At 40.9% G+C, this 18,594-nt stretch overlaps 1 protein-coding gene across 3 annotated transcripts in view; it reads left to right on the top strand.

The window, feature by feature from the left end:
* LOC145358596 (PWWP domain-containing DNA repair factor 3A) overlaps positions 1–18,594 on the top strand; it is a 71,577-nt gene that overhangs the window by 37,506 nt on the left and 15,477 nt on the right. For 2 of the 3 annotated variants that reach the window (XM_080212785.1, XM_080212784.1), the window contains exons 2-4: positions 7,326–8,540; positions 14,318–14,464; positions 18,428–18,498. In XM_080212785.1, the coding sequence (XP_080068911.1) occupies positions 7,436–8,540; positions 14,318–14,464; positions 18,428–18,498 (1,323 nt within the window). In that variant the 5' untranslated portion in view covers positions 7,326–7,435. Of the gene's footprint in view, positions 1–2,692; positions 2,782–3,792; positions 3,864–7,325; positions 8,541–14,317; positions 14,465–18,427; positions 18,499–18,594 lie in introns of all 3 variants that reach the window. The other variant, XM_080212786.1, reaches the window with a different exon arrangement.

The raw sequence follows: 18,594 nt of genomic DNA, 5'->3' as shown, positions 1-18,594 counted from the left end.
CCACCTCATTCCATTCCTGCTCTCATTCTCCCGTGGCGCAGGCAGCAATCCTGAGATTACTACCTTCGTATTCCTCTTTCTCAGCTGCTTACCCAGTTCCCTATAATCCCTTTTCATGACTGCTTCCCTCTTCCTGCCTATGTCAGCAGAACCTATATGAACCACAACCTGCGGTTCCTCACCCTCCCCTTTCAGGATGTCTGGGACGCGTCCAGAGACGTCCCGGATCCCAGCTCCAGGGAGACAAACCACCATCCGCAACTCCCATCTGCATCTGCAAAAACACCTGTCTGATCCCCTCACTATGGAGTCCCCTATTAGCGCTGCCCTGCTGCTCTCTTTCTTAGTTTTTCGAAGCCCCCCCCCATGGTACTCAGGCGGGAGTACTTCTTTTGAAGGTGGACATCCACCGGTGTGCTCTCCATCACCTGAGGTTTCCCCTTCCTCATAAGAAATAGGAGCAGGAGTAGGCCATCTAGCCCCTTGAGCCTGCCCCGCCATTCAATAAGATCATGGCTGATCTGAAGTGGCTCAGTTCCACTTTCCCGCCTTCTCCCCATAACCCTTAATCCCCTTGCCTATCAAAAACCTATCCACCTGCGTCTTAAATATATTTAGCGAGGCAGCCTCCACCACTTCAACGGGCAGAGAATTCTAGAGATTCACCACCCTTTGAGTGAAGAAGTTCCTCCTCAACTCTGTTCTAAACTGCCCCCCCCCCCCCCCGCCTTTATCTTGAGGCTGTGCCCTCTAGTCCTACTGTCCTTTCTGAGCGGGAAGAGTCTCTCCACCTCAATCCTATCCATCCCATTCATCATCTTGTACGTCTCAATGAGATCTCCTTCTGAACTCTGACGAGTACAAGCCTAGTTTATTCAGCCTCTCCTCATAGCTCAACCCCCTCAACTCCAGTATCACCCTAGTGAACCTCCTCTGCACTCCCTCCAAGGCCAAAATATCCTTGCGTAAGTGCAGCGACCAAAACTGCACACAGTACTCCAGCTGCAGCTTCACCAGTGCCCTGTACAGTTGCAGCAAGACCGCCCTACTTTTATATTCAATCCCCCTCACTATGAAGGCCAGCATCCCATTCGCCTTCCTGACCACCTGCTGCACCTACAGGCTGGGTTTTTGTGACTCATGCACAAGGACCCCGAGGTCCCTCTGCACCGTAGCGTGCTGCAGCTTTTCGCCATTTAAGTAGTAGTCCTTCCTACCATTATTCCTACCAAAGTGGACAACCTCACACTTGCCAACATTAAATTCCATTTTCAAGTTCCTCGCCCATTCACCCAGCCTATCTAGATCCCTCTGCAGACTTTCCACACCCTCCGCACAATTTGCCGTACCACCAATCTTTGTGTCATCAGCAAATTTCGACACCTTACACTCGGTTCCCTCCTCCAGATCATCTATATAAATGGTAAATAGCTGAGGCCCCAGCACCGACCCCTGGGGCACTCCACTAGTCACCAACCGCCAATCCGAATAGCACCCATTGACACTCACTCTCTGCCTCCTATTTAATAGTTACCCACGTGCCTTCTTCCCGTTGTCCTGGTGTGACCACTTGCCGATAGCTCCTATCAGTTATCTCTTCATTCTCTCTAATGAGACGAATGTCCTCAAGCTGCATTTCCAGTTCCTTTACCAGGTCCCGTAGGGACTGCAGCTCCACGCGTGGAGCACAGGTATGGATGTCTGGGAGACCAGGAGCCTCCAAGACCTCCCACATATTGCATCAGCAACAATATACTGGCCTCACACTCATACTTGCCCTTTATAGAAACCCAGAGGAAAAAGAAAATGATAAAAACTTATCTTGCCTCACCCTTTTCGCTTTGGCCCTGTGATCCAAAGCTCTTACAGCTCTCACAAAAACAAACTTACCTGCTCTCAGTCAGAGCCCTTCTCTCTCTCTTTTTTAAGTCAGAGGAGGAGGGAGGGGTGGGATACTCTACCTGTGTAAAGTATCGGGATTCCTCACCGCTCCAATTTATAGTAAGGTTTAAAAAAACTTTGCCCAAGTGTCTTTGCAACACCTTCCGGTTTCCGGTACAAAATTTAAAACAAAAAAACTAGTAAAGTTAGTTTTAAAAATCGCTCTACTCACCCACAAGCTCTCCTCTCGCAAATCGCTGCCTCTTTTCAGTGCTCCCAAGGAACAATGAGCATCACTCTCTTTTTGTTTAGGTTAGAGGAGGGGGTAGGATGGGATACTCTACACGTGTAGAGTATCGGGTTTCTTCACCTTTCCAATTTATGGGGGTCCGGGGGAGGGGGGGGGAAACTACTTCCCAGACCTCCCTATGACCACTTCCTGTATCCGGTTTAAAACTAAAAGCTAGAGACGTGTACTAGAGATGAAAGTATGTCAGTTATTTCTGATGTAATCCCACTCCTGGATGATTTCACATTATGCTCTATTGCAAGTGACTAAAAGCCCTCTCCATAATCCATACAAGGGCATAATTCTATAATCATACTACTGAATATCTATCAGAAATCAAAAGAATGATACAAAAACTTTGTTCACCATCAGACTTGACCAAAACCTTGTTGACTAGCCTTTAAAAGAAACAAGGAAGTTGACTTGGAACTAAAGTGTAAATGCAGCTTGTGTCTAGATCATGTAATATCCACTTAGAAAAAAAGCATGCATGTTGTAACTTTCTTTCCTTGTTTTGAAAAGATACTGCCGGAGTCTAGCATTTCTCCCAATAAGACATCTGAGGCCGTGTCCGATTGTTTAGATGTCCAACTGATATGCTTGGATAAACGGTAAGTATCGCAGCAATGATGTAGCAAATTACATTTCAACTTGCCATGACAAATTTTGCAAAGACCTAGGCTATTTAATTTCTGTTGCAATGTTCTAGAAAATCCAATGTATACTTACTGTATTTATGTGTAAGTATAAGATATGTAGTCATATTTATTTCAGTTTGCAAGACTTTCTGTCTGAGGTCCTCACCTGACATCCAGAAGATCATTATGCAAGAATTAGCCAAGAATCAAATTTCCTTAAGAAATTGCATGAAATAAAAAGATGGGACCAAATTTGTTAACGTTTTTGTTCACTGTTACATATAATGCAGATGTATCATGAATAGCACTCAGAACTGTGAATGAATGTTAGCTTTTGCATGCTGCAAAGGTGATTGCAAAGTAGGATTTTGATTTATTGGTTACTGCACGATATGACAGTTTCATTGAATACTGCTACCTGCTCCTTCAGCGAGCATGACTGCCAATGAGCAATGTGTCTATGGTGATTGGATCCCCACTTGATTTTTGAACAGATTACTTTGACATTTTTAAGTCAGTTGGGATCACAACCAGGCTACTTTAGTGTAATTGTATATGTCACAAAGGAAGCTTTTCATGCAAGCTAGCTAATTTTGTGTACCCCCCATGATTTGTTACCTCAGCTTCATCCATCACTACTAATATTGTTGAGCAAATTGTGATGGCCACTCCAAATGCAATGCAATTTTGAAAAGTTAACATCTGTAACAGTAGTACTAGATATTTTTCACACTTCGAATGGACCTACAGAATGAAATTTCACATGCCCACCATTATACTTTCAAATCCTAGCGACAGCGTTGACAAATGATTAACGTTTTGTACACTTTCACCGCTATACATATACAGTTAGTCTGCCGATCGACAATCTAAATGAATCGCAGAACAGACATCTGGTTGGATGGCCTCCTGTTCCTTTTTATTATTTTACAAAACTGTCAGCTTTATGTAGCTGCACATTATAACATTTGGTTTGTATTTTAGATTAAGAGTTAAGCGCATTGACACCAGACCATTTGAGCAAAAACAAGCTGAAAGTATCAGCTCTGGTTTGGGTGAGTACCTGAATAGGAATTTTTAAGCGATGTTAATATATGGTTGATATTGCTGCATTCCAATAGTCTGAATTAATGGGATGGATACTTGTATAGGTATTTATCCCATGGCTACCCTTGATCTGTAAATTACATTTCATATAGTGATATGTGTTAAGCTGCAGCAACTACTCACCCATGCAAGCTATAGCAAGAAAAAACATGTAAGAGCACAAATTACAGGGATACAATCATGTTCGAACAGAACTGCTAAAAATAGCACAATAAATGTATCAGCATCAGAAAGGATGGTTTAGACCAACCTTAGGGGCCACTGGGAGATTATGTGTTATTCCTCAAGCTCCATTGGAACACAGTGCATTAGGCTATGGACAGAAGTGTCAACATGAGAGCAAGGTGGAGAACTAAAATAAAAGGCGATTGGAAGTTTGCGATCGTGTGTTTGCGGACCAGACAAAGGCATTCCTCAAACCTCCCGATTTATAATTGCTCTTTCAAGTGTAGAGAGCACTATATTGTGAGCAGTGAATAAAGTAGACTAGTTTGAGAAAGACGTGCATGTAAACCACTGCTTCATTTATAAAGTGTGTTTGGGCTCTATTCTGCCCCAATCCTGCTTTTCTCTTTTTTTTATTTCTGATTTTAAGTTACAGACCTAACTCTGTGGCTCTGTTTTTCTCTCTCCACAAATGCTGTTTGACCTGCTGAGTGTTTCCAACATTTTCCATTTTGATTATAGCTCTTTTTAGCTTTCAATTATATACATATGTACAATTTATATTTAGCTAAGTTTCACCAAACTTGGCAATGTCGGGGCATTCCAATAATGTAATCCTTTGTACTTTGCTTTTTTTTAAAAAAAAACTGATTCTCTGTAGGTTGCGCAAGTCATACTGTGGAGCTCAACACTGCAGTGTATGTATAGTTTTTGGTCGTGGTATGACTGTAACATGATCTAGATCAGTTGAAACTGCTGTGGATAATGAAAGATTGCCTGATGAAAATTCTGCTTCTGTATGTCAGAGTTCTTTCCTATTTGAGAGCAAATTTGTGGTACATAATAGAATACATTATTGCCACCCCTTTCAAATCAATAGAAATGATCCTAATCAATGGCAGACTAAACATAGCATGGTGTCTTGAGACTTTATTCAATTCCAGTGTCCTGCTGCACTTTAAGCTGATATGAATAAACCCCTACTCCCAAGCAGGAGCATAAACCTCATTGTAAATTGAAGGATTTACCCTCTAGCAATAAACTGACCAATAGATCTGAGTGACACTTCACAAAAAAAAGGGAAAAGTTTGACTTTTATGAGATTAGTAGCATCCTCTTGAATTCCTTAGGTTTTTTTTAAGCCTCTAAGCCAGTATTTGTCTCAGTTTAGGCTAGGAAATTGATAGCTTTTCATATGTCATCAGAAGGGTTAATTTGGTTTGAAAAACACACTAAATCTTTCCTGCAGCAATAAATAATGGTGAAGGATTGGGGGAGTGGGGGGAGGAGAAGAAGGAGGGGAGACAACAGGGCATTAAAAACTTAAATCTGCTTTTGAATTCTTCTTGTTCTATTTACCCCCACATTATTAGGGGGTGGGCCAAAAAGGAATGGGTTTGTGTAAAGAGTCAGCTGTCAAATTGTACATCAAACTCCGTCCAAGAGGCTGTTCTCTAGGATCAACATGAAAAAATAACTGCTGAAATTATGTCCTTTATATCAGCCTACTTGATTAATACATAAGAACATAAGAAATAGGAGCAGGAGTAGGCCATCTAGCCCTTCGAGCCTGCCCCGCCATTCAATAAGATCATGGCTGATCTGTCGCTGCTCAGTTCCACTTTCCCGCCCTCTCCCCATAACCCTTAATCCCCTCTCTTATCAAAAACCCATCAACCCGCGTCTTAAAAATATTTAGCGAGGCAGCCTCCACCACTTCAACGGGCAGAGAATTCCAGAGATTCACCACCCTTTGAGTGAAGAAGTTCCTCCTCAACTCCGTTCTAAACCGCCCCCCTTTTTATCTTGAGGCTGTGCCCCCTAGTCCTACTGTCTTTTTTGAGCGGGAAGAGTCTCTCCACCTCTATCCTATCCATCCCATTCATCATCTTATACGTCTCAATGAGATCTCCCCTCATTCTTCTAAACTCTAATGAGTACAAGCCCAGTTTATTCAGCCTCTCCTCATAGCTCAACCCCCTCTACTCCGGTATCAGCCTAGTAAACCTCCTCTGCACTCCCTCCAAGGCCAAAATATCTTTGCGCAGGTGCGGCGCCCAAAACTGCACACAGTACTCCAGCTGCGGCCTCACCAATGCCCTATACAGCTGCAGCAAGACCTCCCTACTTTTATATTTAATCCCCCTCGCTATGAAGGCCAGCATCCCATTCGCCTTCCTGACCACCTGCAAGCTGGGTTTTTGCGACTCGTGCACAAGGACCCCGAGGTCCCTCTGCACCGTCGCCTGCTGCAGTTTTTCGCCCCGCAAGTAATAGTCCTTCCTACCATTCTTCCTACCAAAGTGGACCACCTCACACTTGCCACCATTAAATTCCATTTGCCATTTCCTGGCCCATTCACCCAGCCTATCTAGATCCTTCTGCAGACTCTCCACACCCTCCGCACAATTTGCCGTTCCCCCAATCTTGGTGTCATCAGCAAATTTCGACACCCTACACTCGGTTCCCTCCTCCAGATCATCTATATAAATGGTAAAAAGCTGAGGCCCCAGCACCGACCCCTGGGGCACTCCACTAGTCACCATCCGCCAATCCGAATAGCACCCGTTGACCCCCACTCTCTGCCTCCTATTTGACAACCAATCCTCTATCCACGCTAACACCCTACCCCCAACTCCATGTCCCTCGACCTTCTGCAATAACCTCTTGTGAGGTACCTTGTCAAACGCCTTCTGAAAATCTAGAAAGACCACATCCACCGGCTCTCCTCTATCCACCGCCCTAGACATCCTCATAGAACTCCAGTAAATTTGTCAGACACGACTTCCCTTTAATGAAGCCGTGCTGCGTCTGCTCTATCAAGCAATTCCCTTCAAGATGCCTCGCAATTTCCTCCTTAATGACAGATTCTAACATTTTACCTACCACAAACGTTAAACTAACCGGCCTATAATTCCCCGCCTTTTGCCTGGCACCCTTCTTAAACAACGGCGTAACATTAGCCGTTTTCCAATCATCCGGCACTTCCCCGGAATCCAGCGACGTCTGGAAAATAACCACCAAGGCATCCACTATCACCTCCGCCATTTCTTTCAGAAATGGTGCTTAATGCTTAACGTAGGCACATAATGCAAGGAGCTTTCCAGCAACCATGGCAGGGACAAGCTTAAAATTTACCTTCACGCACAACTTGAGTGCATTGTTGATTTTCAGAATACGTTAGAATGTTGTTTTCCCTGCCCTGATTTATGTCAATTTTTGTTTCTCTTTTTTTTAAACAATAGTATACAAGGAAGACTTTACTCATGAAGAAACTCTGGAAGAATTAACTTACAGAAAGGCACTTCGAATTGCCCTGAATATTTTGGCGAGCAATAATTGTCACGCCACTCAAATGACTTTGAAAGAACCCGTAATGGCAAAGACTCGAGCTTTAAGTTCAAAAGAGCATAAAAAGAACTTCTGCGTTCGCAGTTCAAATGGAGCAGGACAAGAGACTGTGTGCACTCAACAAAATAGCAGGAAAACATCTTGTATCAAAAAAGCACCAAAGGTTGAACAAGTGAAAAAGTCAACCAGGGCATGTACGTTAACCCAAAATTCAGATAAAAGGCAAAAGACTGCTGTTAAAGGGGAACAAAATACCATCAGGAAAAGAAGTATGGGAAGACCAAGGAAAAATCTTTTTAAGCCCCAGGCAAACACTTCAAATGACAATCTCTCACAATATGACCAGTCATTACAACTTGTGAAACAGACAATTGCTGAAACACAGGAATATCAGGATAAAGGGAGGTTGGAAGAAGTGAAAAAATCTCCATTCCAAACATGTGATTTGGCAATTTCTGCAAGGAAGAAAGATCAAAATGGAGAAATTAAAAAGATTCACCTGAGGTCAAGGATTATTTGCAAAGAAATGACCAATTCTTCTGACCAAGCCAATTGTAAGTCTCAGGACATTCAGGCACCCAACATTCCTTCTAGCTTTTCAAAATCAACTCCTAAATGTAGGACTAGTGACAACATTGGGTTGCGTAAGCGCTCGCGTCTTTTAAGCAGTCCAAACAATGTTCAGTTAGAAAAGAAAAGTGGTTTGGGCCAAAAAGAAGTAGAAGAACACAGGAGAAGAAAAGGGAAAAAGTGCTCAAAACCTATGGAGTGTCTTCATACCAGTACAACTTCTGATTTAAATGTTAATGTAAAATCAACCAACCAGCCAAATGTAGGTAGTCTTATTGAAACCAGGAGTCCAAGACATGTAAAGAGTTCTGTAGTTAAGTTGCCTCCAGATGAGCAAGTGGGCTCTATTAATGGACATAAAAGAAGTATTTCAGACAACCCTCAAACAGTTTGTCCCACCACTCCACTAAATAAACAAGAGGCATTTCCTCCTTCAAAAATTCGGAAAGAGGAGGGAGCTTCAGAGAGCCAAACTTCATTCACCTCAGAGCCTGAAACTCATCATCTCGAGATACCATCATTTGAAACTGATGAAATAGGTAAGGGTTATCTTTCTTTCTATTGGGATAATTTCCATTAACCATTTCTTCACTGCAATCAATAATATTGAAAAAATATTTGAATATTCTAAAAGGATTTGAGACTGTTTCCATAATAGAAATTTGAATTGCAGGTGTTTCTCAGATTTACTTCCTAAAATAAAAAAGTTTGCTTTTGGAATTGTGGTAATATATATGTGAAGAATATTAAAATTACTATTTTAAGACCTATATAAACCCAGTAGTTAATAATTGCTTGGTCTGTCATAAGGAGTTCTTCAGGTATGAATGCTTATAATGTTACCAAGAATTTCTAGACAGCACTGAACAATTAAAGATTACTTGAGCGCCTTGGAAAGCGTGTGACCTTTTGAAAGTTAGGCATTTTTTATCCATTTGAGGTAGTACTATTTCTTTTTACTTAGACTTGGGTTTACAGCATGGAGAAACATTTAACTTATTATTTTCGTGCTGGGTAATCCAAAACCTAACACTCTCTCCTGAACATTTCTCAGCCTCAAATATTGATTAATCTTTCCTTTTTAAATGATGTTATGCTTCGAAATTCAACCATTCCCTATGATAAAGTATTCCATGATCTGACATGAAGAGAAGTCTTATATTCCCCCCCCTCCCTTAATAACAGGCTTAAATTGATGACCCTTTGCCACTTATTCACCAAACAATAGAAGTAGATTTCCCCCATTAAAAATTTTAATATTTAAAAAAAACTCTTTAAATGCTCTGGCCTACTCTTCACTTCTGGATATAGTTCACTGTCTTCAAGTACAGTTTCTCATTCCTGGCTTTATCTTGATAAGTTACAAATTTACTGTACTGTAACTGTCATTTATTGTTTTCATGTGTAGATTTTGTTTTTCTTGGTCCTTGTGTTCCATGCCTCTACTTGCACTTGATTCCTGGAATTAACTTTTTTCATCCAAGGTATTTCTATTCGTCTGCACCTTCCCATTGACTATGTACTCCCATTTCTTGTTTACCCTCCCAAAATGCATCATTTCTTGCCTGTATAATCCCAGTGTCTTTTGTCCTTCAGGAATCTTTTTTGCAGTCTTCCTTGTGCTTTGTCAAAACCTTTACACTTGTATCTTTAGCAAAATTTGGTTGTTTTGCTTCCTATCTCAAAGTCTAAATCACATGTTTTGGAAAGCACTGAGCCTAGGCCATGCCATTTGCATCATTTCTTCAACCTAAGCAACACCTATGAATATTAACCCTTGCTTTCCTAGCCAACAGTCCATTTTCTACACTTTTTACTGCATCTTCTTTTCTATCATGTGCCTGAATTTTCATAGCCAGATTCCTATGAACTACTTAATCAAATGCCTTATGAAAATCCATGTGTACTTTTTCTACTGTATGCATTTGTCTACCCAGTCCATTATTTCATCAAAAAAATCCAATAAATTTTAATTTGCAAACTTGACTTTCCTTTAATAAATCCATGGTGCCTTCAGTTATCTAAGACAACTCACTCTTTGACTCTCCTCAAGCATTGCAAGAGTTTGCCCACATTTTGTCAAATTACTGGTCTGTAGTTATCTGATTTATTGTAAACACATTATTACTTGCGTCCAGTTCCTAGCACAACTGGCATATTTGAGAATTAGAAAAAACTTCAATATATTCTGTCTGACTTCATTCAGTAGTTCTGACTACATTCCACTGGGGACAGCATCTTGCCCACTGAGTTCTGCTTTTTAAAAATTAATTTGTTTTCTACAGTTACCTCAAACAACTTTTTCAGTTCTACTTTAATGCATGTATATTTCCACCATCTTGCTGAAATACTGGCACAAAAGAGTATCTTTTTATTCTCCAGATCTGAAGCTCTTGGAATCATACAGTACAGAATAGGCCTTTTGGCCATCAAGTCTGCACTGATAATACCTCACTAAATCTACAATAATCCAACTTGATCCATAGCCTTGAATATTATTTCAAGTGCTCTTTTTAAAGACTGAGGTTTTCAGCCGCTATTACCCTCCCACCAGTGTATTCCAACTCCCACCACTCTCTGGTGAAAAATGTTTCCCCAAATCCCCTCTAAACCTCCTGCTCCTTGCCTTAAAATTGCACCCCCTCGTTATTGTTCCTTCAACTCCCCAAAGCCTTCTCTGCTCTAAAGAAAACAATCTGAGCCTATTCAGTCTCTCGTCATAGCTCAAATGTGCCATCCCTGGCAACATCCTGGTGAATCTCCTGTGCACCCTCTTCAGTACAATCACATCCTTCCTAAAATTAGGTGACCAAAATGGCATGCATTATTCCAGCTGTAGTCAAATCAAAGTTTTGTACAGCTCCAACATAACCTCCCTGCTCTCATAATCTATGCCACAACTGATAAAGGCAAGTATCCCATGTCTTTTCACCTATCCTATTTTTGCCTGTTCTGCCACCTTCTGGGATCTATGGACAAGTACCCCATATCCCCCTCTTCCTCTGAGCTTCCTAGTGTTCTGCAATTTGCATACTTTCAACCCAAGCATCACATCTGAATATTAGCCCTTGGTTTCCTTACCATCTATATTTGTATATCACGAATGCTATGGGACCCTAGCACTGATCCCTGTGATGCACCATTGGACACTAGCCTCCAGTCACACACACGTTCTCCTACCACCTAAGTCAGTTTGGATCCAACATGCCAAGTTACTGTGGATTCCATGTGCTTTTATCTTTTCCCATGTGGAACCTTGCCACAGACTTTGCTGAAATTCATATAAACTATATCAACTGCACTATCCTCATCCACACATCCAATCACTCCCTCAAAAGACCTTTCTCTGACAAAGCCAGGCTGACTATTCCTGATTAAGTCTTGCCTATCCAAGTGGAGATTAATTCTGTCTTTCAGAATTTTCTCTAACGGTTTCCCTACCACTGACGTGATACTCACTGGTCTATAATTCTCTGGTTCACCTCCATCATTTCTTAAAAGTTATCCTCCAAACCTCTGGCACCTCCCCCTTTGGCCAGAGAGGAATTAAAGATTTGGGTCAGAGCCCCTGTGATTTCCTCCCTTCCCTTGTATAGCAGCCTGATATAACTTTTCTGGACCTACGGATTTGCCAACTTTTGACCCCACCAAAACCTTCAATGCATCTTCACTCCCTATGTCAAACTGTTCAAGAAGTTCATAGTACCTCTCCCTGAATTCTATCTATATTCTCATTCTCCCGAGTGAAGACAGATGTGAAATACTTACGTACCAATGTCCTTTGGTTCCATGAACAAATTGCACCACCACCACCACCACCCCCATGTCCCTAATGAGTTCTTCTCTTTCCCTTTGTATATTTAGAATATCTTGGGATTCTCCCAATCTTTGCATTGATACTTTTCCGTGCCTCCTCTTTACTTTTATTTGCTTCTTGAGCACATCCCCCACCACGCCACGCCCCCCCCGCCCCTCCCCAGCTCCCCACCACACTTTCTGTAATCAGGTAATACCTCCTTCTGATTTGCTCCCTTTGTACCTGTTAAAATCCTCTTTTCTGTTCTCCAGTCCTGAATATTTCTCAACATCCAGAATTCTGAGCTTGTTGCTCCTACGTTTCACCCTAAAGGGAAATCGTTGAGCCTGTGCTCTCTCCATGTCCTTTCTGAATGCCCTCCACTGCTGTGCTGTAGATTTTCCCATATGAAGCTGTTCCCAATCTACTTTGACCAGATCCTGTCTTATTTTAATAAAACCAGCCTTTCCCCAATCCAAAACCATATTTTACAGCCCATCTTTTTCCTTTTCCATAGTTAACTTAAATTTTAAATATTTCCATAACAAACTTAAATCTCTCTTAAGCAAAGTAGACTCTCATTTTTCCCATTGGAGGGTTCTTGAGGAGCTTCCTCTTGTTTTAGAGCACATATTTGCTAGTGTACAGAAAATTTTACTTGAAAGAAATTGGCAACTTTGATCTTCTTGTACTGAATAGAGTCACAACACTCTTTTGATAGATTTAAGTAAAGTTGACGTACCTGTCATTAACATTTTTATTTCAGGGTTCTTGATTGAGTCAAAGTATATTGGTGTTCTAGAAAAGATTGAATAGATGGATGAAGGAATTATAGTAACAGGGTGGTTAAATATTTATGTTTGCCCATGGAGGAATAATGTCAGCACTAACTGGGTTGAATGGCCTGTTTTCCAGGTCTTATGTTGTCACTTCCAGGTGAAAAGCAGCTCTGAAAGAAACTATTAAATTTTATTTTGGCCGCAATTGAGGGTGAGGTGTGTGGTGAGGGAGCCTACTGCTAGACCAGAATTCTGTGGTTCTGGTAATTTCTGTCTTGGTACAACTTTTGCCAGCTTATTACCAACTCTTCATTAGATCTGGCTATTTCAATAAAACACTTTGATATTTCAGGTGAAAGCTACAACAAAACTACTTAAACTTTTGGCAAGTTAACTTTGTGTTGCTTGTGATTAGATACAATTAATGAACTAGTTATAAGCACCTAAATGAATGCAGTTCTGCTCATGCCAGTAATGTGTATATCCCCATAGGTGTGTATATCCTGGATGTCAGGTGATACTAAAAATATTCTGCAGTGTATAGAATATGTTTTTCATTTTCCATCTAAATTGACTTGTGACCAGCATACTTGGGGGAATGAGGCAGCTATAAAAGAAACAATTTTTGAATTTGCTTCTTTGATTAATGAAATGTTTTCACCATTACTATTGCTTCTCATAAAGTTGTTCTAACTTCCAAATTTTGACATGTGAAGCTGAAACTGCTTGGGATAGAAATTAAATCTGTACCATAGTGGTTCTCTTGGACAATAGAAAAATGAAATATCAAAGGGCTGGAGAGCCCACCAAGGAGTAGAATTGGTGGACAAAGCATCTAGTGTAAAGGAAAATATTTTGAGTTTAATAGTTGTATTTGTGCTGAAATATTTTGATTCCAATCCCATTCTGTTATTGCTTCTAATTGTATTAATTTTCCCTGTTAATATTAATCTGTAATATTTATTCTGTTAAAAACTAGTTGGCTTGCAGAACTTCCAAGTCTTCATCAATGCGATGTTGCTGTTTCCCAAATTCCAAACTACATGGCTCCCATTATCAGGTCTCTCTCCAATTTATAAATTGTAGCTTCCACCCACAACATTGCCCCAGGATCCATGCCAGCCCTTCAATCCCAAACTTGCTTCCCACTTTCAATTAGTAATCAAGATTAATCAATATTAATAATCCAGCTTAGTGCTACTGGATGTTGGGAATGAGACAATAAAGTGACCATGTGAGTTTTCTATTAAAGGCCAGCAAAACAGCTTCTATTTAGTTGATTTCTTTGGTAATCATCGTTTACAGTGCAGTTGTTTAGAAAAACCACTTCTGCTCTTTGTTCTATAAGTGAATTAAAATTGGGATGGCAGAGATGTTCAGAAATCAGTGAGGATTTCATATCAAGTTTGTATTTTCTCTGCTTGTTTATTCCCAATGCAATCCAAACATAAGATTCCAGCATCTGCAGTTTCCCACATCACTCCCTTTGAGCTCTCCACCAGCTCCAGATTCATCTCAACTTCAACAGGAAACCAATCCAGCTGGTGTAAGTATATCCCTGTGCCAGATATTCTGGAGTTTAGCTCAAATGCAGAACATACCTTCAGGAGGCTAACTAGATAAAACTAGTGTGTAGCATAGGTAGATTGTATTACGTTCAAAGAGAATTAGCTTGATGGCCTAAACCTGTAGTCCATTGCCAGTGTTATCTATAAAAATGTAAATATCTGTACTTCTGCAGGATTGCAATCATCCTCTTTGTCAGTAGAGTTCAGTTCAGTAGACTCCCTTTCAACAAACAAACACACAGAAGATGAGGAAGGGGAGGAGGTGAATGAAGAGAATGAAGATGATGATGAAAACCTTCCAAGTATACTGTTGAATCAAGGTGAGGCACCTATTCTTCAGTTGTCTGGGGTACATTCATGAAAAGTAATGGCTCCATGTTTTATGGATTTGCCTATCTTTGTTCTTCAAGCACATCCATATACTTCCTCCCATACTGCATTAAAGGATTAACAAGTTGGTTGTTTCTCTTAACTTTTCCACATATTGCTATGATTATCATTGAATTCTTACACTGCAGAAGGAGCCATTCAGCCCATTGAGTCTGCCCCATGCTTTTATGCTCACTCAATATGTTTGATTTTATTTGATTTATTATTGTCACATGTATTAGAGTACAGTGAAAAGTATTGTTTCTTGCACGCCATGCAGACAAAGTATACCATTCATAGAGAAGGAAACAAAAAAGTGGAAAATGTAGTGCTACAGTCATAGCTAGGGTGTAGAGAAAGTTCAATTTAATGCAAGGTAGGTCCATTCAAAAGTCTGATGCCAGCAGAGAAGAAGCTTCTCTTGAGTCAGTTGGTATGTGACCTCAGACTTTTGTATCACCTTCCTGACGGAAGGAGGTGAAAGAGATTATGTCCAGGGTGCATGGGATCCTTAATTATGCTGGCTGCTTCGCTGAGGCAGTGGGAAGTGTAGATAGTTAGTGGATGGGAGGCTGGTTTGCATGGTGGATTGGGCTACGTTGATCTTTCGTAGTTTCACACGGTTATGGGCAACTGGCTTCCCTTCTTGATCTTACATACTTGTAGATAATCTGACCGGCTATATTTTTGATAGTGTCAAAGACAGGAGGACAAGAAAATCGAGTTTAGAACAGAAGTGATTTCCTGACAACTTTGAATGGATCCACTAGGTTTACTTTGCTGTCTTTGTTGTGAACAATTGTGCATGTGCATGTCGTGAGGGGGATTGAATATAAAAGTAGGGAGGTCTTGCTGCGGCTGTATAGGGCATTGGTGAGGCCGCAGCTCGAGTACTGTGTGCAGTTTTGGGCGCCGTACTTACGCAAGGATATTTTGGCCTTGGAGGGAGTGCAGAGGAGGTTTACTAGGCTGTTGCCGGAGTTGAGGGGGTTCAGCTATGAGGAGAGGCTGAATAGATTAGGCTTGTACTCATTAGAGTTTAGAAGAATGAGGGGAGATCTCATTGAGACGTATAAGATGATGAATGGGATGGATAGGATAGAGGTGAAGAGACTCTTCCCACTCAAAAAAGACAGTAGGACTAGGGGGCACAGCCTCAAGATAAAAGGGGGGCGGTTTAGAACGGAGTTGAGGAGGAACTTCTTCACTCAAAGGGTGGTGAATCTCTGGAATTCTCTGCCCGTTGAAGTGGTGGAGGCTGCCTCGCTAAATATTTTTAAGACGTGGGTTGATGGGTTTTTGATAAGAGAGGGGATTAAGGGTTATGGGGAGAGGGCGGGAAAGTGGAACTGAGCAGCGACAGATCAGCCATGATCTTATTGAATGGCGGGGCAGGCTCGAAGGGCTAGATGACCTACTCCTGCTCCTATTTCTTATGTTCTTATGTGAAGAGTTGGCAGCACCAAACCAATATAAGCATGGTTTTTAAAATGTTACATGTCTGTTATTTGACTGAACACATTTAATGGGAATGTGTCTGTAGTTATTCTTTGCTGGGCTTGTTCCAATACATTAAGAATCTGTGTGAACATATTTCATTTAGAAAATGAATAAGGCAAAATGACATTTGTTTAAAATACTGTCCCAAGCTTCCTGTTTGAAATATAGTGTATGGGACATTTATGTTCGTCACTTAAATCTTCCCCATTTCAGCAGTAGCAGGCAATGGAAGGTTATGAATTTGTTAGTTGGTATATTTAGAGTTGGAATTGCAGCAGGTAAATTTTAAAAGAAATAAAATTGCCAAGTGTCTTTGCTGGTAGCAAGCTTGTGTTAAGACCTATTCACAAAGAACTGGGAATTAAATGGGTTTTGTGCTTCTCCCTAATTCCAGTCTGAGAAATTGAATTAGACTCCAAGGCACGAGGGCCAATAAGATCTTATCGACCACTTCAACTAAATATAATAAACAAAGTCAAAAGTGAACAATACCCACTGTAGTAACTGTCAGATTCACATTTTTTATTCATTCTTGGGACATGGGCATTGTTGGCTGGCTGGCATTTATTGCCCATCCCTAGTTGCCCTTGATGCATCTGAGTGGCTTGCTAGGCTATTTCAAAGGGCAGTTGGAAGTCAACCACATTGATGTGGCTCTGGAGTGAACATGTAGGCCAAACCAGGTAAGGAAGGCATATTTCCTTCACTAAAGGACATTAATGAACTAGATGTGTTTTTCAATAATCGACAATAGTTTTGTGGTCATCAATAGACCCTTAATTCCTGACACTTTTTTATTGAATTCAGATTCCACCATCTGCAGTGGTGGGATTCAAACCCGGGTCCCCAGAACATTAGCTGATTTCTGAATTAATAGTCTAGCAGTAGATACTACCACTAGGCCATCGTCTCCCTGTATGAATACCACAGTATTTAGTACAAGTATAGCTGATGTATAGAAGAGTGGAAAAGACCTGCCTCCTAAACTTTAATTTAACTCAATTTTCAAAATAACCAGTTGGGATTAATAGTTCCAAGCAGATTTCAAAGTTGGTCATTCCAAATGTTTAGCATACTGGGCTATAAAGATGGTTGCCGTGTGATTTGTGGTGACCTTGGAAAACATGCATGTTCACCAAGTTGCTTTTCAGTCATTGATTTAGTCTAGAGGCCAGTTTGCAATAAAATACTTTGTCAATCCTGAATTAAGATGAAAGAGTGACAAATGCAGATTGGTTGCTTTCTCAAAGTGTTAATTACTTTTGGATTTTTTTTTAGAAGATTGACTGTGGAAATCAACTACTTTTTTTAAAAAAACTTTTCATGGAATGTGGGTGTCACTGACAAGGCCAGCATGTGTTACCCATCCCTAATTGCCCTTAAGCAGACCGTGATGAGCCATCTTGAATTACTATGGTGCATGTGGTAGGGATATACCCAAAGTGCTGCTGGGAAGAAAATTCCAGGGCTTTGATCCTATGATAGTGAAGGAATAACAATATAGTTCCAAGTTAAGATAATATGTGACTTGGAGGGGAAGTTACAGGTGGTGGTGTTCCCCTTGTTATTAGCCTATTTCCTTCTAGGTGGTAGAGGTCACAGGTTTGGAAGCTGCATTGAAGGGTCCTTGATGAGTTGCTGCAATGCATCTTATACACAATGCACACTGTTGCTGCTTTATATCGGTGGTGGAGGGAGTGAATGTTGAAGGTCTGAAAGAGGTCTGCTTTATCTTGGATGGTGCTGAGCTTCTTATGTGTGTTGGAGCCACATTCATCCAGGCAAATGGTGAATATCTTCCATCACTGGTCTGACTTGGGTCTTGTAGATGGTGGAGAGACTTGAGGAATTGGTGGGAGAGAGAAAGAGTCAGAATGTAAGTTAACCATCAATATTGACAGAAGACAGTCTGAGTAATCCTCGATAAGTACAAGGGGTGCTCATCATCAGAAAGCTTCCGAGTGTAAACTTGATCATCTTTCTCGACCTATTCAAACAGGGCGAATTTGCGGGGATTATCCACCACCATGAATTGGTTAAGGAGTGCTTTGATCACCTCACTGGCCTTCGTGTGGCTGCTGATGTGCAAATGCTGCACAAAGCTCTAGCATTGTTCCTGTTCATTCCAAGAAATGTTGTGCAACATTTCTCTTGTACTGTCATCCTTCTGGTGGTAAAGTTAAATAAACTAATTTAAGTGTTCTGAACATTGTAGCCTCATGATTATCTGAAAATGGCAGTTAGAGCCTATGTAAATCTTGAGATTTCAAAGAATAATCAAACATGGATTGAAATACTTGGCTTATATAAAAATAAATAAAGGTTAATAAACTTGGGAGGGAATTTTGTTATGGCAGAGTGAATCATTGTTGACTGGAGGATGAATTAATTTCTATTGTCTATTTGTTTTACAGAGCAACGGTCAGTAGCTGAAGGAATGCTGGTATGGTGTAAATTCCAAAAATACCCACATTGGCCAGCAGTGGTAAGGGAAAAATGGACTAAAAGTACAAGATATATTAATCAAATTTTGCTGAAAAGTAAAATGTGTTGTTGAAACTTTTCATCTTGCACTCATCAG

This window comes from Carcharhinus amblyrhynchos, chromosome 26 (genome assembly GCF_965287045.1).
Source record: "Carcharhinus amblyrhynchos chromosome 26, sCarAmb.v2.hapA, whole genome shotgun sequence".
Taxonomy (NCBI): domain Eukaryota; kingdom Metazoa; phylum Chordata; class Chondrichthyes; order Carcharhiniformes; family Carcharhinidae; genus Carcharhinus; species Carcharhinus amblyrhynchos.
The sequence above is the reverse complement of the archived record's forward strand: the minus strand, read 5'-3'. Positions and strand labels throughout refer to the sequence as shown.